The following is a 22,464-nucleotide window of genomic DNA, read 5'->3' as shown; positions in this document are numbered from 1 at the left end:
CTGCATGTGTGTAGGACAGTGGGGAAGAGAGTGTCAATATTACTACTTATTCTTTCAGATGAACTTTGTTTCATATTACATTTCATTTATGCTATCAACCTTTTCATATAGACTATAGTACTATGCAGCGTACAGGCATGATGCACTGGGAGAGAGAAACTGTTCAAGTGTTATGAACCATATGATACATTAGGAAAGACATATATTCTCAATGAAGAGATGAAAGTGTGATGTAAATTTAGTAAGAAATTGAAGACTTGCAGTAGCTGAACAGTATCTTTCCAGGTGATTAGTTGTGTCAGTACACAATGAGTTTCCAACATTTGGGGGTTTTGCACCGTACTGACTTGTGATAAGCCAAGCATGATTTGGAAAATGATGACAGTTGAATTTTGTTATTACCTCTGGTCTGAATGTATGTTCCACGACCAAAGTGTATCATGTGCACATAATTTTGGGGATTACATTATGTTCCAGAATGAATGTAGTTACAAAATATTTAAAAAACTAGTTTCTGGTTCATCACGGAATTTCCATACCTCACAAATACAAATCACAGAAAATTTCCAATCAGAATATGGCAAAAGTGAGAAGGTTCTTTGAATTAATTTAATTTAGCAGTTAAAAGAACTTGTAAGTTTGGAGGATGTGGTGCCTACTTACTAGTTTTAATTATTCTTTATACTTGTTTATTTTAATGTTTATTTGCTGTTGAATAATTGAAGTTCATAGGATAAAAGGTAAAATTTTCTTACACATGCTTTAAGAACACATTGAAAGTCCTGGAATATGTTTGTGAAAAGAAATAGTTTTATCCAATTTTCCTCTCTGAATTGCCATTTAGCATGACAAAATTTGGGAAATCTGATTTTAGAGTGCTGAAATGTACTTATTAGATACATTTATATTCTTCACACTTCTATGTAGAAGTATAGAGCATGACAGAATTTGAGACATCTGTTTGTAAGTATTCTGTACAAAATTTAGTAATTGTCATTTTATTGCTAAAAACACTTTTCTGCAAAGCATCCTTGATGAAATACAAAATAAGACAGGCATTGACTGTTGCATAATTATATTTCTAAAGCACAAAGGGAGAAGGCTTTGTTTTGCTTTGCACTGTTCCCATGGTAACAGTATTGATATTTTACCTGAAAGAGCTTTGCATGTCTGTGTAGAGAGGCTTTAGCCATGCATCAAGACCAGGCACTGAATGTTAGAGAATCTCTGTTTTTGTTATTGCTGCCATTGGGTTCATTGTTTGAGATGACTTTCAGTAAATATGTTGAAGGTCATTTAAGAACAGCTGAGGTAAGTTGCTGTCTGCATTGATTGTGTTTAAGAAATTTGGTTGGGAAATATTAATCTTTCATGAAGTTTGTACCTACGATGTGTTGCATGTTCATTTTCCAGACCTATCATTAGATAGCTTGAACAAGAAGAGTTTATTTTTTTAAATAAACATTGTTGAATTTCATTGCCACTCAGAGGGACAGATTGCTCTCAACTTTCTGTGGGCCATCACATGACTTTCTAAAATCAGCTCTTACCAGAAATATGAATTTGGACCAAGAATTCTGAAGGTCATTTCTGTAACAGTTTACTCAAGCATATCAGAATTGTAAAATTCTTAATACACTGAACAAGTAGCCATATTTTGTCAAACATTAAAAATGTTTAACACAAAATTAGTGATATTTTACTATGCTGTTACACTTTCATTATAATAATGTCAAGATTTTAATTCTCGCAAAATACTTGTTTTGAGAGCATCAATATACAGTGCTGTTAGGATCTTTTGTGGGTACTGCATACAAGGAATTAGCTGAGTGACAAGTTTTGTTTAAGAAATGCCTTGGCATAACATACAATACCTCAGCTCAGCTATTTTCACATGTGAACTGTTCATATAACAGTGAACAGATGTGAATATGTGACTTCCATACTGCTCATTGTGCAGCTGAAACAATTTTTTCCCTCATTTGCAGAACTGGGCATTTGTTGCACGTTTCTGCTTCCTGTCAGAGGAGGGCCAGTTTGAGTACGTGATAGAGTATGATGTGGTGAGTTGAAACTGGCATATGAAGTCTGTCGTGGCATGCATAAGAATAAGTAGTTTTTCATTAATGACAAAACAGAGCAGAATGCGTTGCACATACTTTCTCCTGTCCAACATAACAAAGAAATACAGTGTTTGAAGGGCTAATATTTTACAGGCTGTATCTCCGGTGTTTTAAGTAAAAACAAATGTAAATTCATTTAGCAGCTAAAATGAGACTGGATGTGTATCTTATGTTTTATTTACCTGACCTACTCACACACTAATTATTACAGTGTAATGGTTAACATTCCTTCAAGTTTGGAATGTCTTGTGTTTGAAACTCAATCTGGAGTTTGTATCTACCAACAGACGTTTGGCAGTTTTTCTACATCTGACCAGCTGCTTGTTTAGCTTCCTAACATCACTTGTACATCTGTTGTAACTTGTGTTCATTATTCATAATTTCCATACTTGGATGAGTTCTAATGCCTTAGTTTGAGCTTACAAATGGTGTATTGCCCTCCTCCCGCAGGAATATGCTGTTCAGAATCTGCTGCTGTACTATGATTCAGACACCCAGTGGCCAGCAGTATATAAGACAAGCAAGGTGAGGGCAGGTGGAATTGCATAAACTTATAGTTTCCATGATGTATCACCAGAGGTAGCTGGCCCCACAGGAGGTCACTTCATTTTTGAGTTGCTTGCAGTATTACTAGTTGTGAGATTTGGATGGGGTCTAGATTCCCTGCTTACAGGTCTGCACCTGGCTAAAGAATCAAGATGTGTAGATTGATGATTTATAAAGTAGTTCAGAATACCAAGTGGCTCTCAGCCTGAGAGATTATGATAATGAAGTGATAAGAGAAGTAACTGGCAAAGAATAATAGTGGCATAGAGGCTGATGGAAGTTCTCTGAGAAATACATAGCAATGTCCAATGCAGTTCCAAAAATCTACTTTTAAAATGCTTTCCCTGCTCCCTTAACCTTTGACATTGGTACTGGTTTTTGTGTTTCAGAAACTTGGAGCTCCAATACAAATAAAACAAATTCCATCCAGTGTAACCTAAGTCCTTCAAAATGTAATCACAAGACTTAATTCTGTGACTCAGTGAACATATTTTTAAAAATTAACAGCATATCATATCTTGAAGATTTCTGTCTTCTGTGTTGTTGAGCTGTGTAGTCTGGTTGATGTTTACCAACGTTTCTGAGGTCATACTGCCTCCGTCATCAGGGTGATGAATATCATCATCATCCTGATGATGGAGGCAGTATGACCACTGAAACGTTGGTAAACATATACCAGACTACACAGCGCAACAGCCCAGAAGACAGAAATCTTCATACTCACCGCTGTGAAAACTTCAAATCTTACATATCATATCTTGTTTGTCTTGGTTTATGTTCCAATAAACATTTTAGATTTTTGTTTCAGCATTGAAAACAGCATAGGTTCATATTTTTGATAATAATATCCTTCCCATAACAATATATTTATTTGTGGCATGACATTATTTTCATTGTTAATATCACCTATTAATTTCTGTGTGCAAACCATTGTACAGTAAGCACTCTTGTCTTTTGCACAGACATGTCTGGAGAAGGAGTCTGTCCTGAACGTGACATTGTATCAGGTAGTCAACCTTACTGCAGTGGGAGCAGTCAGCCTGTCATCAGGCTGTGTGTTTCGGAATGGCACCCAGAATAAGAAGGGCTGGCTGAGATGCCACAATGTAAGGAGGTTCCGCTCTGCCCGGGAGCGTTGGTGGTTTCTTAGCGTCAGCAACTGCAATGCCACCAAGGTGACTCAAGAGAGATGCTGCATTTTGCATGCAATAAGAAAGGCTCTGTAGAAGCAGTGATGGCACAGTCAGTAAGATGACTGGCTATGGATTGCAGAGACACAATTAAGTACTCAATTGTGGAATTTTTCTCTTCAGAACAGTGTTCAGTATTGTTGTGAGGTGCAGGGATAAATGTGGCAAAAGCTTGAAGCTGAAATAGAGAAGCCAAAATCTCTTTGGGTTGTCTCTCCAAGAGGAACATGACTTGGTTTTACAGTTGTTTTCTGTGAAGCGCAGTTACTTCTCAGCATAATCACCTCTGTGGTCTAAACTTCTGCCAAAGTTTAGGTAATTTTATATGCATTTATGAGAGCATAAATGTGCATGTCATTGACATAACCACACTTCACTGCAGCCTTCATTTCATTATCTGACAAGAAATGATGTTTTATAAAATGTTCCTTCAGTTTTGAGATGAGATGGAAGTCAGATCTAGCAAAGTCTGGGCTGTATAGTGGGTGGTCCAAGACAGTAAAACCAAGGCTGAGAATCTGTGCAGTCATTACTACTCTCATTTGAGGCATTGCATTTTGTGTTGGAGGAAAGAAAGCTGCTACGTTTAAAGATAAACTCTTTGAATATGTGCCTTCATTATTTGCAACATTCTAACATATTTGTAGCACTCTAGAGTGCATGGTGGCACCAGTCGGTACAGGTTATGAATGCCCTATTCTATTAATGTGCTAGAAAGCCATGAGCTGACTTATCAACAGAATATGTGAACTTGATCTTTGTGATGGTATTATTTTGACTGTCTCTTGTTTTCATGCTTGAAATAATGCTCCCATCTTTCATCACTGGTGACAACATTTCACAGAAATTCATTGCCTTCTGATTCATATCACAGCAATAGTTATCAGGAGGTGTTCATCTGCTTGTGTTTCAGTCTATCAATGAGCATTTATCATTTCAGGAACCCATAATTTGTACAACATTTGGTATCTGAGATAGCATGTATTGCCTATACTTGCTCACATGAAATGGCAGTTTCTTTTTCTGCTGTCTGCTGTGAAGCATAAGTCTCCTTGATTATTTAATCAGTACTGATTTGTTGAGCCTCCTCAGTTGCTGTTCAGTCTCCTGTTGTGCTGTTTGTTGTCGTTCAGACCGGCATGTCTGGGGTTTACATTGTGGACAGGTTCAGCCCAATGTCAAACAGTAGGGCTTCTGATGTGTACACATTTTCCCCCATATAACGTTCATTTTCTGCAGTCAGAAACTTGATCATGGTTCACTGTTATTCCACACTGACATCGTCTCTCTCCACTGCATCATTTTCATGGCTATAATTCAGGTACAATTACTGGCACAACTATGAAACTCACAAAAATGTGGGAATGCTTCATTGAATCAGTGCAGTTTAGTTCACACTGCTATTGGGTGTGTTTCTTAGAAAGAATAATTGAGATATTACCTTTCAACATGCCCACATTAAAGGCTTTGTGGCACATTTTCACATTATAGGGGTTTTGTTGCAGGGGCTCAACATGCGGTACAAATTTCTGATGACAAATGGTCCACCTGGTGATTACTGGCATGAACACTTCTCAGCTGATGAATTCTGTGAGTGAGTAGTTTATGCTGTCCATGGGATTCACAAGTTGTATGTTACTCTTCTTTTGTGGGAAATTTAATATATATTATGTGTAGTATTTCTCAGCCTGAATGAAAAGTTTGTTAGTTACAGTTTTTATATGAAGCTGGAGTAGTTATGAGTAAGCTATGTTGAAATGTTTGTACGTTTATTGTGGATAATTATTTTGGAGTAAGGATATAGGAAGATAAATTTCCTTGACAGGAGCTAATAATTTTAGGCTTTGTTTGCATCAAGTAATATAAGAATACTATAAGCATTACATTCCCTTCTCTTGTGTTTTTCAACTCCTAAACCCATTTTCAGATCTGAAATGCTGCAAATTTCAAATTTTACAACAACTTAAACCAGACAGTAATGTTAAGCATACTACATTTTGTTTTGAAATTGTGAAAAAGATTTCTGTCAAATATGATTTGCTGTCCAAGATTGTTTTCAGCTAAGAAGCCATGTTTCATTCGTTGGGAATTGTCACTTGTCACAGTGTGCAGATATGGAACGTGGAAAACCCTCACTAAATCATGCCTTGATACAATGGAACTATGATTGATAACACGGCTTAATCTTTTGACAAGATGCTATACTGCCCCCATTTTCATTGCAATATGATTTAATTTCTTGACAGCTGTTTACCAGGAAGATGGTCTGAAATAGATGGGCCAACAGTATGGTCCCCTACATCCCCAGATCTAACTCTGATACATTTTATTTATGGGGGATGTGTTAAGGAGACTGTCTGACTGACTCTATGGCACAACAGCCTGATGCCGAGCCTTGGCCTCCTCCCATGTGGGAGGTTTCCTTGTCTTTTGAAGTGTGCATTTATGAATAGTGAGTGACCAACCCAGTGCCTCTGCACAATTTCTACTCCATCCTGATTTGTCTGCTAGAGCCATCTAGTAGTGAATCAGGAGAGACTTGGGTGAGAAATGGCCACTTAATTTTATTTACAAAACATCTTGTTTATGCTTGTAAGTTTCTTTCACATGCCATAAATATATGACATGGGACTACCGGCTTTACTGCCCCTTTGAAGGCAGTTGTGCTACGGATTTTTGTCACCCTTAAACCCACGAACCTTGGGTTCAGTGGCAAGCACGCTGACCACTAGTCCACCGAGGGTGACAAGGAGAGACTGTCTGAACTCCCTAAATGTCTCTAAATCTGAATTAACTTAAAATGTGCATCTGAGGTGCTTGTAAAAAAATTGAGTTGAGAATGTTGTCCAAATTTGAATGAGGTTGTTTACTGCTTTGACACGTAGAATCACCAATAGGGCTTACACTGAAATCAGGTGAGTGGCAGTTAAGTCTTTGACAGCTCTTGTTATGCTCTACAAATTTCATTATTGTACACAATTTTCTTCTTAGAACAAAATTGTTAAGTGTAAAGAACATTTATAAATCACCTTGTGTATATATACACTGGTCATTCCTACTTCTAGAGTTTACTGACTAGTCATTACTAAACACTTATCTGCTTTTGTGTTCTGCTGGTTGCTGCAGATTAACGTTTCTGTGTCAGCTGACAGTAGGTTTGTTATGTGCAGATATCTTGCCGAACCTGATGGCATCCTGCATTGCATATCTGCTGATGATTCTGGCCATTGTGATGTGCACAGGTGAGACATTTGTCATTGTTCACACACTTCTAATGTCTGTTAATGGTAACATGCACCTCTGCCACTGCATGGTGCAGAGGAAGATGTGAGTGTTTACTGCCAGACCTGGCCTGTGGAATACATTCTTCCACCTCGCGGCTAGAAGTCTCATTAAATGTACTGCAAAGATTCAAGTTAACTTGTTTCAACTAGTCACCGTTTTCAGTGGGTTAGTAGCACTTAGACCAGTAATGATAATTTCAGTAGTGCTATTGTCCATGCACATGTTACAGTGGAGTTGAGGGCACGTCATCTGTTCCACACTACATACAAACTGTTTGTTGGTTCTGTGGTGCTCCAGGAGATGGGGAACATTCTCCAGAGTGTGGCGTACATGAAGTATGCACTCGATGGGATTGGGTTTTCCAGAACAAAGACACTGGGTGAGCTTAAACACTTTTTGCTGACGGACATTCTTTGAAATTATGCTACACTACACTACACTGTACTATTGTGTCACCTTATGTGAACCCCCACATCTGGCATATTTTTGTGATACATTTTTCCTTTTGTGTCTTCCTTACTTTTAGAGATCCAGTTCACCTGACATTATCATTCAACTAAAGCTAAACATATTGTTTCACAAATCTGTTTTCTAATGAATGACAGGAGTATAATTATACTTCTGTACTGTTCAGTGTAATATAACAAAGTGCATGAAAAATGCAAATTAAGAAGAGCATCAGTGGCCATGTTTATTGTTATTTCCGTCTTTTGCTTTGCTTTAAATTAATGCTGATGTACATGAAATCTACCATTCCAATTTTTTTCCCTTGGAAGATATTGCATGTCACTAAAGGGTTTGTAAACTATAGTCAGTGTGTAGGTCATACTGTTATTTCAAAGTAATTGGTTCTGCACTTTGTACAGGACGTGTATGTGAGTCTGCCAGTGAGACCCTGTACCTGCTCCTATTGCTTCTGTTGGCAAAGGGCTTCACGGTGACGCGAGGCAGACTGCGGCTTGCCTCTTCCATCAAGCTCACCATCTTCATGTGTCTGTACATTGTGACGTACACAGTGCTGTTTGTGTATGAGAGACAGGTACATACCATAAGGAGGGACCCTTATGTTATTCTGGGACTAGCAGTAAATACAGAACTCAACTACATTGTCTTAACTCATAGCTTTCATTTTATCTTTTACATATATTAAAAAAAAAATTATTAATCTTAATCTGCTGAGCAGACCAGTAACAAAATATTTGTTTCATTGTCTGCAAGGACACGGATTAAAGTTATTGTGCTGTAATTTTCATTGTTTTAACCTTTTCCATATGAGCAACTAAAATTGTATTTGTGATTGTAAGACTTAATGAAAATGAGAGGATTAATTTCTAACCACAATGACATTTTTAATTAGCATGTATGAGTGGATAATTTTTTAGTTGCGTGATATTACAAAAGAAGGCTTGAATTTAGCACACACAGACTTCATCTTTATGCGTGTGGTACTATATTACTTTTCTGGCCTACAGTTATGAACTGATGATGCAAAATTATTGTTTTTATTCATATGGATTTACATATGATGCAGTTCAAAACCCTCATTTCGCTGCTAGCACATTGGAAAAACTTTCCACATAATGTTGTAAACAAGATCAAAATGCTGCTTTAATTCTGATTATGAAGAAGAATTTATGTCAGATGACTGTGATATTGAATGTATGCATGACTTACTAGAATATAGTGTTGATTAGTATTTCAAGAAATGAAGCAAATGCAGGACTATAGGACATCCAGGTTGAATCATATTGTTGCATGATATGTCACTGCAGGATCAACCACTGAAGGTTTTCCATCATTTTGACAAATATTACAGATGCCATCTTTAGTATGAATATGTATTGTGGGGTTTTGGAAGCCTTATATAGGTCAGGTAGTTGGTGGCAGGTGAGATTTGAAGGATCCAAATTGGCAGAACAAAAAGTGGGGTGTTGGAAAACCTTCAACATTATTGCTGCTTGTCCTCAAGAGCCAGATTTATACAGGCCAATTACAAATTAGGTTACCATTTTGAAGAGGCTGTAACAAGCAAACAGAGACATTTATGAACCTGAGACAGTTCCTTGATACAACTTTCCCAGAATGGATTGGATGAGGCAGTGCTGTTGCATGGCCACCAAGGTCTCCGGATCTTACTCCACTAGATTTCCACCTGTGGGGGTATTTCAAGGATCAGGTTAATGTTCCGCCTCTCCCATAAACACTGGATGAGCTGAGAAACTGAACTGTCTCTGCTATGGCCATTGTGGATAGGGACATGCTGCAGAGAGTGTGGAATATTTCCTGCAGGTGGGATATTTGCTGTGTTCCCCAGGGGAGCCACATCGAGCACATGTAGATGAAAACTTCAGGTATGCACCTTGCATTTACAATTAGTTTACTGTGAATATTATCAGTAGTGCTCATGCTGTAGTCTCTTCAAACTGGTAACCTAATTTGTAATTGCCCTGTACAGTGAAATCCAGTTGTGAAAGCCTAAGAACAAATATGATGTTTTTTTGTGAGTATCCATGTTGGTGGGGTGGGTGTGGCAATTCATGGTCAGTCATCAGAGGAAGAAGAATGATGTCACAGTCAATGTGGATTAATGACTCACTTGTGTTAGTTATGTAGCCCATACTTCTGTTGAGTTTAAAGTAGATAATGAAAGAGTTGGAAAGAACACTCTGTTGAAGATAAGGAACACTTTCTTTGGCCATTTTATCATCTTTTATATTATGGGTAATAAGAAAGATACTGGTCATTAGAATTCATGTTTTGTTCATAGATGTTATAATCAGTGACACATTTTGGCTTCATCTTTGGTATGTCTGCCGTTTTCCATGGGTTCTATGTAGTTTCTACTATGTGGAGGGTTGATACCATATTTAGCATTGCTTGTCCATGACGATGAGGCTAAGAATGCCTTGCTTCTGTCAGCAAGTGTCTTTACCTGGTTTTAGCTTTTTAGATTCTTCAGCTGAGTCCTTTAGAAGATAATGATTTCAGATACTTTCACATACTGATGGTTTTGTCTAGTAGGGTTTCTGTAAGTTGGGTACTTTGTAGTTCTTGTTCTGGTAAACATGGTAGCCTTTCCCCACAGAACACTGTAGCAAAACCCCACTGTCAACCAAGTGTACACACTACATCATAAATTTACATGGTGCAAATGTAGCCCACTGTACTCTCACACCATATGAACCATTATGGGTGACCACTGCTCACAACCTTGATTTTTTGTGCATGGTTTTGGCAGCTCTGCCATAATTTGCTGTTGTCCATACAAATTGTGACTGTCTCGGACTATGAATTCCACTACAAGATTATTGTCTTCTGATCATGATTCTGATGGACTTGATTTAAGATAACATCTATATCATTATCACTGTCATTTGCAATTTCAGCTATTTCATTCATTTATTTTAATTTCTTTGCTTCTGTTACTGTGTTTTCTTGGGTCTCACAACCATGTAAAAAGGGATTTTTGAATGCATGATATGAACTGTGTCCTCATAGGAAGCCAGCACAAAACTGCTGTAATTTAGACTTAGGTTGGATACTTGTCACATACACAGAACAGAGCTGTGAAATAAATGTGAGGGAATAGAGGGAGAAAATTAAATAAATAGGCAAATAAAATGATTACATGATGCATAGACATCTACATGACCCTTCAAGCAACATCTGTTGGTAGCTGATTGTATGTTTCTTGATATTATTTTTGTATAAGGAGAGGTACGCTAAACCGGGGTGCTTCAAAGCTGAAATTGGATATTTAAAAAATGTTCAGTTTCAGCAGTGAGTGTGTTAAGACTGGATACTCCAGTCCACTTGTCAGCATAGCTATACAAACTGTTGAAGTTATTGTTTGTGACATTATATAACTGTTTGTACCACATTTGTATACCCAAGGGATGTGATAAATTATTCCTGTGTTGTAGGTTTTGTTCATAATCCTGGGCAGTAATACATTGGCAATGCAGAAATTGGCAGAACTGCTGCAAATTGACCATTGTTGTACCAAGTAGGGCTAATAAATGTTACACAATAAAATAATTTACTGCCTTATCATTTTTTTGGTATAATATTTCCATTAAAATAATTATTATATTTGTTTACCGTCAAATCACAATAAAATAGTAAGATAAGATAATTAAAATGATTAAAATATCATCTTATGTTCCATATCGAGCATTCGATTTACATCGGAACATTCACAACATGTTTCGGTTTATCAAACCGTCATCAGGTGTAAATTATAAACTTTTAAATTCAAATTACAATTATTTATAGTTTTTACAATTTTATAATTTTATCATCTTTCTCAGTATATTTTATGGAAGTTGTGTCTAGATATTATTAATATAACATTATTGTTGAGGTGGTGTTATTGATGTTTATACCAGTCATATATGAATAGTAATCGGTTCAGATGTGTTCAGAGGAGAGATCCAGATCCTCTGAACACATCTGAACCGATTGCTATTTTTATTGTGATTTGACGGTAAACAAATATAATAATTATTTTAATTAATATCACAATATGACGCAGCTATACTACCTCATAATATTTCCAGTTGTTAAACTTTGAAGCATAAGGAAGAACCAATTTTTCAATGCTTGTAGTGTGATTTTACAGCTTAATAGGTCCACATACTTTGTGAATTCACAAACAGCCACCTACACTATATTTTTTCTTACCCCATGCAGTTATTTGATCCTGGAGAGGTTCTGTACCTGTACGAGTCACCGCCTGGTTATGGCCTTATCTTCCTGCGTTTCATCGCCTGGTGGATGTTCATGTACTCCACTCTATTCACACTGAAACACTATCCAGAGAAAGCAAGATTCTACTACCCATTCAATGTAATGGGCACCCTGTGGTGAGTTGAGTTGCTGCCTGTATAAACTTGGTTTGCAGAGTAAAATTCAGGAAAATTAGAGTCTGTTTTTCTTTTGGCAGGTTTATGGCTGGCCCAGCATTTATCCTGGCAGCCAACAACATGATAGACAAGTGGGTGCGTGAGAGTGTTGTATGTGGTGTGCTACACAGCATAGCACTTCTCGGCCACGTCTTGTTTCTTGTGAGTGCACAGTGTTGTAATGAAACAAAATATCGTACAGCTAACATGATCTGCAGAAAATGAAGACTTTGGACATTAATTTCAGATAAGAGTAAAACAGTACTTAATATTCTAAGATAATGCACATGTGAATTGTTTTATTATTCTGTCCACAGAATCTATCCCATCCCAAGCATGTTTATGATACAGCACTTGTTATAATCAAGAGTTGGTGACACTGTGCCTAACCCCTCAAGTGAATGGCCTGTACTGTGCCAATCAAAATATTTAATATATTTCATAATTCTTCTATCTTAGCTGCATGTCTGACCCATCATAAACTTTTCATTCAACTGCTGTAGCAGTGTTCTAAGACACGTGAAAATATCCGTTGCTGTTTATTATGTGGCTATGATTGATATAGTGTTATTAAATGGTTACATGACTAGTCATTAGATTGCAGTTTCTGATGTGTGAACAATGTGCCTGTTTCAGTGCCTCACACTGCCATCCAGAGCTAACAAAGTGTTCCCGTACCATGTTCGGACGACTCAAATAGGAGTCATGCAGGTGCAGGATCTTACTGACTCGGACACAACTTTCCCATTCAGACATCATCAATATGCACCCTCAGCACCACCACGACCAGGCCCCAATGTACACCCACTAGTGGGTGATTGGGTTACAGATGTTCCTTTTGAGCTGTTCACTGTCAGCCAGTCCATTGCCATGGACCAAGTAAGTGCCATTTATCCCATCAATTTCTCATTACTGCCAATAATGTTGGTACTGATTAACCTTCACACACTATACAACATCATTGCCAACAAGCAACCTTGGTAAAATTTAGATTTGTAAATCTGTGGAAATCTAGTCGGCTTGGATTGTCAAAAGAGTGTTAATTCCTCAGCATACAGGTTTTGTGGACCTGAGTTCATATCTCTGAAACTTAATAAATTGTTAGCTGATACTGGTAGTTGTTTCATGAAGTTATTGTCCCTTGTAGCACATAGTAGCTACTTTGAGGGGCGTGCATTCTCCATCAGGGGTCAACTGCTATGTGTTCTGTCCCATTCAGCAGCTCTGCAGCCTCATGTCTAATCTTCCTGAACAGGGTAGAGTGACTCCAGTTGCTGGACAACTGGGTGATGGGGCATCCATAAATCAATGTCAAAAGGTCTATGGATGGTTAGTACAAAAATCATGAAAGAGAAAACAGATGGTAACAGATGTTTACATGAGATTGTAACCAGTCCTAAGCCAACCTGCACAGTAATATACTTGAATTCTGGTTCTGTTTGATGACTTAACCCTTTCCAGTCTAATATTTTACAATTAACTGTTGTGTGTATAAAGGATAGAAACAAAATGGCATGGCATTGTATTGGACTGGATTGTAATGTTTAATGGTACATTTGTCTTACCATAGACATCAATGGATGACAGCTAGTGAAGGTGGCACTTTACTGGGGATTCCCTTTTAAATTACTTGGTTAAATGTTTGTAGTCTTTCATGGTTGAAATGTAAGGGTTGCTGTATATAGGGAGGTGCTACTGGGTTTGACTGTATTTATCCTAAAATTATTATTCTTTTACTATTTCTTCACAGATTATGATTAAATTTACATTTATTTAACTGCTGAGGCTCAAAAAAAAGAAAAGATTCCTTCCATCATTTAAATTCTCAGCTCTGGAAAATTTAAATCAATTTAACCTGCAGTTTTCAGGCCTGAAAACTGTAGGTGTGTACTGCGTGCCATGTGAATGTGATAAAGTGAGGAAAGAGATGGCCTTCTAAATGTCGGTAGAATTTAACCAAGTGACGCAGCTGCTGGCACAAGAAGATTTTATTAATTCGACCATGCTGTTGCTTTGACAGCACAGCTAAACTCTTTCTATAATTTTTGGTTGCCATGACGTTTAACACCCAAAGTAATGCATAGTTTATTGGCACCTCAAGGCATTCTAATTTAAATACCGCAATTAGCACAAAAAAGTAATAGGAAGTTTAGATGTTTATCTTCCAGTGCATACCAAATGCTTAATGTTTTGAAATTAATCACACAAATGATGTCCAAAGTTAGTGTTTTTGCCAAAATACCGAATATATTGGATGGTGACATTTAATATGCAGACCTGGCATCATATGGTGCTGAGGGGTTAGCAGTCTTTGGGACTCTGTATCAAGGTTATAGTTGAGGTACATACATGAGATTTGAACACATGTATGAGTGTAGGGGAATTAAATTTTATTTTCATTCATACATTGGACACCTGTACCTTCAAACTTCAGAAGTCTTCAAATGAACAAATGTATCCTTGTCATTGCTAGGCAACCATATACACTTTCATATATAAAATGAGTGTATATTCATATTTTGTGATATTTACTAGTCGACAATATTCATAAGTTTTCACCGTCATCACACTCATAGACATTATCAATCAGTGTACCAGAGATATTTCTAATATGTGAAGTTTTTACTATCTTACTTTTCTGTAGAAATTAGTAAAACCAGTAATGACATCTGTTTTTATAGTACCTCCACTTTACAGAGTATTCTGACATATGACAGATAATTTGTTGCATTCCAGGGTACCAGACCAACTGCACCAAAGCCACATGACACACATACATTTCAGCAGTCTGATACCAACCCACCACCTGAAAACTATGATGCGTTCCTTGCACCAAGTCAGGTCACCAGAACCTGAGTCAATCAATCATAAACTAAGCATGAGAGAATTAACAAAGTAAGAGGACCTTCTGCTCCATGTCCTGAGGAGATGCTGCAGCAGAACACTCGTAAACTTGTGTGTCAGTGCATGAAAGACATTGGTTTTATGAATAACTTACATTACTTCTCAATTAACTTGGCACTTATCAATAACAAGACATACTTTGTATGCTATCTGTATACAGAAACAACTCGAGCGTAAAGATGGCTGTCTTCTGTAATGTTGAAGCATGTAGACTGGTAGATACTAATCAGCTACACCGGGGATTGGCCAACTTTTCCTTACTGTGTGCTGCATTGGCTATTCATATTTCTATTGGGGCCGCAAAAAAAATTAATGTCATGGACATTAAGCAAAACTGCTTTTCTTTAATCTGAAGAGTGTAGCTAGTATTCACTTGAAAATGGGTATTCAAGCATGAAACCGAGTTAATAAACATTTCTAAATAAGCCCCTAATATACTAATTTTTAGAAAAGAATAAACTTGACTTCATAAAAGAAAGCCCAAAATGTTATGTAAGATGTGTTTGAGAAAACAATATATTTACATTTTCCATGTTTTATTGGTTTTAAAAAATTAAATTAAATTAAATTAATACTAGTCAATTTTAAAAGTTTCTAATGATAGTGTGTCATGTGAAGGGCATTTCAGAAAAGTTCAACCATATAGGGAATTATTACAACATTAGGACAATCTTTGAAACAAGACATACAATTAGGAGTTTTCTTATGAGAACCAGACTGGAAAGAAATCTTCAGCAGATCGCACATTACGTCTGTAGCATTCCCTGTGAATGTGGCAGGTGCTACGGTGGTGAAACAGGCATACCATTAGTGGTGAAACTTCACATATATAGGCACAATCTCAGAGAGAGTCTTCATAATGTTTATATTATCACCCAACAGAATAATATCATCAGCATGGACCAAAAAGTGATGTATCCCATTCAATTGACTTTCTTGGACTTTCCTGATGGCATATTCTAAGGCAAAATTGAAAACAGCAGTGATAGAGCATCTCCATTTCAGGCCATTCTGAATATTAAATGTATCGGACCAATGTTTACATACACAAATTTTGCTAGAGGTTTCACTTAACACATTTTAATTAGCTTGACTAGCTTCTTAGGTACACCAAATTCAAGCAGTTCTCTTTTAACTGATTCATGGGTTTTCTTGAAGTCTATAAATAGTTGATGGCCTATCCCATTTTACTCCCACTTTTCTCTAGTATCTGGCAAATGTAGAAAATTTGATCAATTTTAGATCTGTTATGATGGAACCCACACTGGTGAACCCCAATAATTTCACTGACGTATGGAGTCAACCTCACCAGAAGAATGTTGGATAAAATTTTGTAGATGGTAAGAAAGATACAGAGAGCCTACACAAGGAAATTGACCATCTGAGGAAGACCTTTATACGAAATGGATGATGACAAGTGTGCCCTAATCACAAAACAGATATCACAGATACAGGAGAAGCCGACAGACATAGCACTGGCAACATTTCAAAAAGCTGTCGAACAAATTCATCAGGCTCCTCACCAAATACAGCATGATGACCATCCACATCCTGGACCAATTTTAATGAAATTCTGCTCACTTATCATGACTGATTCATATGTCACAAATGCAAAATGACTTTTGATTTATATAAACAGGTGTTCTAACACACCACAGTTTATAAGCAGTATTAAACAGATTTTGTATGAAGAAATGAATGGTTGGCATGTTACAGTCCAACTCCAGTTACAGAGTATTCACAAAGGAACCATGCCAGATGAACAGTTTTTTTTGTTATTTAACATATTATCGAGTTATCAGTTCTTGGTATTAAATGAGAGCATGAATGATGATTAATTTGAAAGGAAGCTATTTTGACATACTTCAATGTAATGTACCAGTATGTCTAGAAGTAAAACTACCAAAACCCTCCATCAGGATAACTGATCTGAGATTGAAACCTTTTATTCTGCGATGTGTAATAATTTTATGTAAATTTATTATACAAGACAGTACAGTCACAGTATAGTTTGAAGACTTTGTTATATGCTGGTCACAAGGACTGCCCCTGGAAATTGATGTCTGTGACTGCTGTGGTACTTCCATTGAGAAGGAAGCAGCATCTGATTTTGGCAGACTCAGCTGCAGTGGATTCAAGGAAGGTAGATTTCAGACACTTGATAGACACATTATTTTTAATATGGTTTTTCATAAAGACTTATTTATTCAGGCCTGTCCCCGATTTCATTACTCATACTTACATCCATGTCATTTCAGAAATATCAAGTATGGTTTTGATAGCTCATTTCACAAATACATCTTTTACATAACACAGAAAAATCAGAAGTAATATACAGTAATAGACAGTTCAAGTGAACGGTATACAGCAGTTCTACCATCTGTTACAATTTATATAGTATAATTCTTTTGTGAATTCCTGTACTTTCCTGCAATAACTCACTGGGATGAGCTGTTGTGATGACTGCCTAAACAACATTTATCTACATTTAACCATTTCCCACTGGAAACTGAAAATGATGGTTTACATTTTTACTGATTTCGAATGGATATTGTAATATGTAGAAATCCCTGGTGACAAGTACTGTGATCCCCCTTTGCAAGAGCTGTAGTTTAACGTGTTTGATCGCCTTCCATGGGAGGTAGTTAACATCTGTGCTGCTGTATAAACTGTACAATAAATAAGCCTCTCTTGATGTATATCTTTTCTATTTCATTAAACATTTATAAGTTATGTGTCATGATATTCTTACTTTTTGCTGATTGGTTACAATTGTGAAGTACCTTTAACATGGACACAATGTAACTGATGAGCTACCACCTTGTGCTGTAGTTAACAACTTGCTCAACTAATAAAAATTGTTTTTCTTTATGTCCTCCCATAAAGACAAATCAGTCCTCATCCAGACAGGGGGACACAAAGGCAGTTCTCATGTTTTGTTACTGGCATTTGGTGTTCTATTTCTTTATTCTCTTTATTTATTGGTTCCTTTTGTGTATGAACACCTATCACCATCTCCTTCACTCCAAGGATTAGGCAGGTACCTGTTCTGGCTTCGCAATCACCATTTAATTCCTATCTGTTCACTTGTTAATTTGACAGCTTGCTTCCTGTTATAGGTTTGTATCTGTCCTTGAAACATGTTTCTTTCTGTGTTTATTACACAATGAAAGGGGGAAAATTCCCACAACTGGTGCACCAAGTGAGATCTTTATCATTCACCATCTGAAATACTGCTTGAAGACTGCACAGGATGAACACAGATACCACTGAAATGTGACTGACTGCTACTAAGAGGACAAACAAAGATGAGCTGATAATGGTGCAAACACCATTGGTTTTAAGACCACTACAGTTTTTGGAGTAATCAGATACCTATTGTATCCCTTTTCCAGTACCCATGAAGCAGTATATCAGTTTGTGGGGTCAGATGTATTATATTGTATTAATTCTAAATGATGTATGGTTTTGCGGTTAACTTATCGTTTTTCTTATTCAGAGAATTCATTTCATAGTTTCAGTGTTATAGGGGCAGGATTTTATAGTTGTTTTGTGTAATCTAAAGGATAATAACACCAAATGTCAAAGAGTTATGATGAAATTAATATGTAATAAAGTAGTAGCAAATCTGTATTGTATATTATAAGATGCTACAATATGATAACATGAATGGATCAGTCTCTAAAGCTGTTCGCTAGTACCACAGTGCTGTGATTGCTTTTGTTTCTGCAAAATGTTGGTACAGCTGGAATAAACTCATATTAAAGAAAACAACCCTTTTGTTTATAGAATGCACTGCAGAATTCTCCAGAACTCTGTCTTCCTACCTGGTACTTTTTGTGTTTTGCTTTCTCAAAACTTAAAGCAACAAATGATTGTTAAATTTATGTAGAATAAAAAATTCTATACTTCAGTAGCATGAAGTCGACATTCCAGCATATTGGTTATTGGTTGATGTGTTTCCGACATCAGTGGGCAATGCTGTAGCTTAACACGAATACAATTAGCAAGGTTCAAGTAGTGAATCACAGTTATGTGTGTCACCTTGCTTAGAGTTATACCAACTATCATGCATGTTATGTAATGTGTCCACTAAGGTAACTTGTTTATAGGTAGCTGTACAGGGAAGAACATTAAAATGTTGTCATGCAACATGAAATACATTCTTAACAATTAGTTACATGTATATTCATACAACGGTGTTGTCCTATTATCATCATTCCTTTTTAGATAACAATGAAGTAAACTGAAGATTTCTGTCTTCTGGGTTGTTGCGCTGTGTAGTCTGGTCGATGTTAACCAACATTTCAGATGTCATACTCCGTCATGACCTCTGAAACGTTGGTTAACATCAACCAGACTACACAGCGCAACAACCCAGAAGACAGAAATATTCACACTCACAGATGTGAAAACCTCAAATTTTACAATTAAGTAAACTACTGATCTAGTAAGCAGTGTTTCTTGAACTGACAGATTATGCCATTTATTTAGGTTTTAGGAACAATGATTAAATCTTTTAAGCCTTTCCTATGCATTGCTACCCCAGTGCCAGTAGACAGTCATGGTGATGTGAGAAAAATGCCACTACGTAATTCTGCTTAGCCAAGTCATCACAGTATGATCATTGCATTTGCTGTAGAGGAAATGGCATTACCTCCTTCCAGTTAATTGAGTCATGCATTGCAGTATAACAGTTACATCTGATGAGGGGGAAATGTCACAACTTGAGTTAATTTAAATTGGTATAGTTCTAATTTAGTTAATTCACATACAGATCTGTCATTTCTGAGCTGTTGAATAGCACAGATACAGTATTTCATAAAGACAAAAACCACATTTCCGTGCACAATGGTGAATATACTAAAAAACATTTGAAATAAAATTATGCATCTTGATGAGATCTATTTTTTATACAATGATCAATTCTTATGAAAATCAAAAAAGTGGCATTTGAACTTCACATGAAATAGGGACCAACAAATATTAAAATTAAATTTGCTGACAAGTTACAGTGTGGACCCCCCAGTATGAAATTTGACTGTTATCCACTGAGTAGTTTTGATTATGAAACATGCTGGTGGTCAGAAAAATGTGAATTCACTTCCATACATTAATTTTTAGGCACTTAATGCAAATAACCTGCTGATAACTGTCTCATGTTAGTTGTACAAAGCATAATGTTAGAAACACTGCTGATGAGAAACAGTAGTTTATATCATTTTGTCTATTTTCTTTGAAATGTGATGAGAGAATAACTTTTGTACAGGAAATTTTAACACCCAGGTCTATATGATCATTGTTAATGAATTAAGTCTGGTTATTCCATGACGACAAAAATCCACCACCTGTGAGAGCAGAGGTAGTTGTTATACTAGCAGCAGCTGTTGTTGGTGTATAGAGTCTGATACCATACAAGATATGATAGCAGGCAAAGTGAAGGATGATAAAAAAAAACTGCAAATGTGTCTCATTCCCCCCCCCCCCCCCCAAATCTTTCCTGGTTGAACTGTATCTTTGCCCCATTTAAACAATGTTTACACTTCCTTATCACATTTAAAATTACACTTCATGATGCAAATTGGTTTAAATTGTTATAAAATAACACAGTAAGAACTGTTTTAACAGAACATCATGTACTTCTTCTACTTCATGTACTGTCTTCCAAAATATAGCATAGGCACTGCACCACTAACGTAAAATACCAGAACTAGTATAACAATAACAACATGATATTTCAACTAACATTCTTTCCATCACATTGAATGAATTTACACTTCATAAATATCTTTTATTTATTGCATCTCACTACTTGAACATCTGTTGCATCTTTTAGCACCTGAAATTTGGTACCAAAAGATAGTAATTATTAACGAAATATGAATTTTGCATATCTCAGCTAATTCTGCATTTATGTTCAAAACAGATTTACAGTGTCTCACTGTAATTAAAAGATACATAACTAAGGAGAGACATTGTCCATGTTATGTCCATTGGTAGGATGTCTGTTTGAGTAAAACGTAAAGAAGGTTATGATGCATCTTTTTACATTTGAAATACAATAATTCAGAATTGGCAGAATCTCAAAACATTAGAGAACCTGGGCTACCACAATGTATTCTCTTTCACACGAAGCAAGGGATTACTGGACAGACAGGTGTGAAAAATAATTTTAATGGTAAGAATTTTAACAGAATAAAGACAACAGAAAGTACAGTTTTGGAATATATGTAACATTGCAATTACTATATGACCTTAGTGGGCTGATTTTCTCCCTCGTGATGATGTCTCCGCTTTCAGTCTGTGCCATTGCACCACTGTGATGCTTGGGCTTCCCAGCATTTCCTGCCAGTGTCTGGTTTCTGACTCGCCAGAACCATCCCTGCCTGAAATTTTTTTACAAAGATCACTTTGTAGTATAGGACATGTCTCTTTATGGCCAGACTGGGGCATTTTCAGGTGTAGATCTGGCATGGGAAACCCCTGACCTACAGACCAGATATTGCATACTGTCACTTTTAATCCAGCCTGTGTAAAGTTTTATAGTTTTTTTAACGCATAATTGTTACTTAAATGTTTTAATAATGCTTGGTTCTATTTTTAAGAAGGATTTGTAATGTTTACTTGTAATATTTAGAAAAGAATTATAATTTGTTTTATGACATCCAGATATTAGCTTGGTAAGAATGATGCATATTTTTAGTTTATCATTACATTTTGGACATAATTTTTTAAACTATTGGTAATAATGTACTTGATGTAACATCATAGCCCACAGCCATGATGAGAAAACTAGATCTGGCCCATGGCTATTTAAAGGTTGCATATGCCTGGTGTTGATGCGCTAAGAAAAAATTCTCATTGTATAAATTTCCCACTATTGTACACATTAAAATTTAGGTTTGTTTTTAAATTGGTTCCTTCACATATCTAAGTTTTGAATAACCAGTTAAGTTCAGATGACTTTAAATGAGTGCTGTATTAAGGTATTTATCAAATTACATATTATTAGCACATGCCTTGATTGAGGACTAAGTCAGTTGTGGATTTGGTATTGCTAGAGATCACAGGCTGAGTGTTTCCTTATTTTCACTGCTATTAAACTCAAGTATTTTCTTACTGATAATAGAAAGTGTTCACCTCACCTGCAAGCATAATGCGACCAATTAGTTCATCCCTCCCAATGTTGTCAAAGTCCATCACTACAACTTCCAGTGAACTCTCCTCGATATTTATGTTAACCACATTGAAGTTGAATGCCTCATTGAATACTGGATTGAGTGTACACTTGACTGTCTTTGTTTTTCGTTTCTCTACCCGTTTGTCTGGTGACCTGAGGCATAACTTCACATATGGATCTGCAAGCACAGACAGAATATGTACGCTCATTTATCAGCAAGATAGACCAAGTGGTAGCAGTTTGCAAGTTCAGGTTATCACAAATTAACTATCAAAGACTGGTTAGGCAGCTGTATGCATACAAGACCTGCATCTTGCAATGAATCTATACAC

General features: G+C 36.5%; 2 protein-coding genes across 2 annotated transcripts in view; one reads left to right on the top strand and one right to left on the bottom strand.

Moving 5' to 3' along the window:
* The first annotated feature begins 106 nt into the window (after nt 1-106).
* On the top strand, nt 107-17,685 carry LOC110829305 (transmembrane protein 145). The gene is made up of 12 exons (XM_022062905.2): nt 107-1,311; nt 1,989-2,063; nt 2,574-2,648; nt 3,632-3,844; nt 5,365-5,449; nt 7,030-7,101; nt 7,374-7,523; nt 8,011-8,183; nt 11,837-12,009; nt 12,090-12,210; nt 12,685-12,927; nt 14,785-17,685. Exons 1-12 carry the CDS (start codon nt 1,192-1,194, stop codon nt 14,902-14,904), a joined length of 1,620 nt encoding a protein of 539 aa, XP_021918597.1. The 5' UTR covers nt 107-1,191; the 3' UTR covers nt 14,905-17,685.
* LOC110829306 (synaptotagmin-7) overlaps nt 17,123-22,464 on the bottom strand; it is a 24,902-nt gene continuing 19,560 nt past the window's right edge. The window contains exons 8-9 of the mRNA XM_022062908.2: nt 22,098-22,310; nt 17,123-21,338 (exon numbers count right to left, since the gene is read on the bottom strand). Coding sequence (XP_021918600.1) covers nt 21,208-21,338; nt 22,098-22,310 — 344 coding nt within the window. The 3' untranslated portion in view covers nt 17,123-21,207. The remainder of the gene's footprint in view (nt 21,339-22,097; nt 22,311-22,464) is intronic.

Source organism: Zootermopsis nevadensis, unplaced genomic scaffold (genome assembly GCF_977971745.1).
Source record: "Zootermopsis nevadensis isolate Lab colony 2312 unplaced genomic scaffold, Znev_1.0 Znev_ptg000008l, whole genome shotgun sequence".
Taxonomy (NCBI): domain Eukaryota; kingdom Metazoa; phylum Arthropoda; class Insecta; order Blattodea; family Termopsidae; genus Zootermopsis; species Zootermopsis nevadensis.
The sequence above is the reverse complement of the archived record's forward strand: the minus strand, read 5'-3'. Positions and strand labels throughout refer to the sequence as shown.

Coding starts and splice junctions, on each gene's coding strand:
- LOC110829305 (XM_022062905.2), top strand. CDS start 1,192: ATGCATCAAGACCAGGCACTGAATGTTAGAGAATCTCTGTTTTTGTTA. Junction 3,845..5,364: donor GCAACTGCAATGCCACCAAG/GTGACTCAAGAG, acceptor GTTTTGTTGCAG/GGGCTCAACATGCGGTACAA. Junction 12,010..12,089: donor AATGTAATGGGCACCCTGTG/GTGAGTTGAGTT, acceptor TTCTTTTGGCAG/GTTTATGGCTGGCCCAGCAT.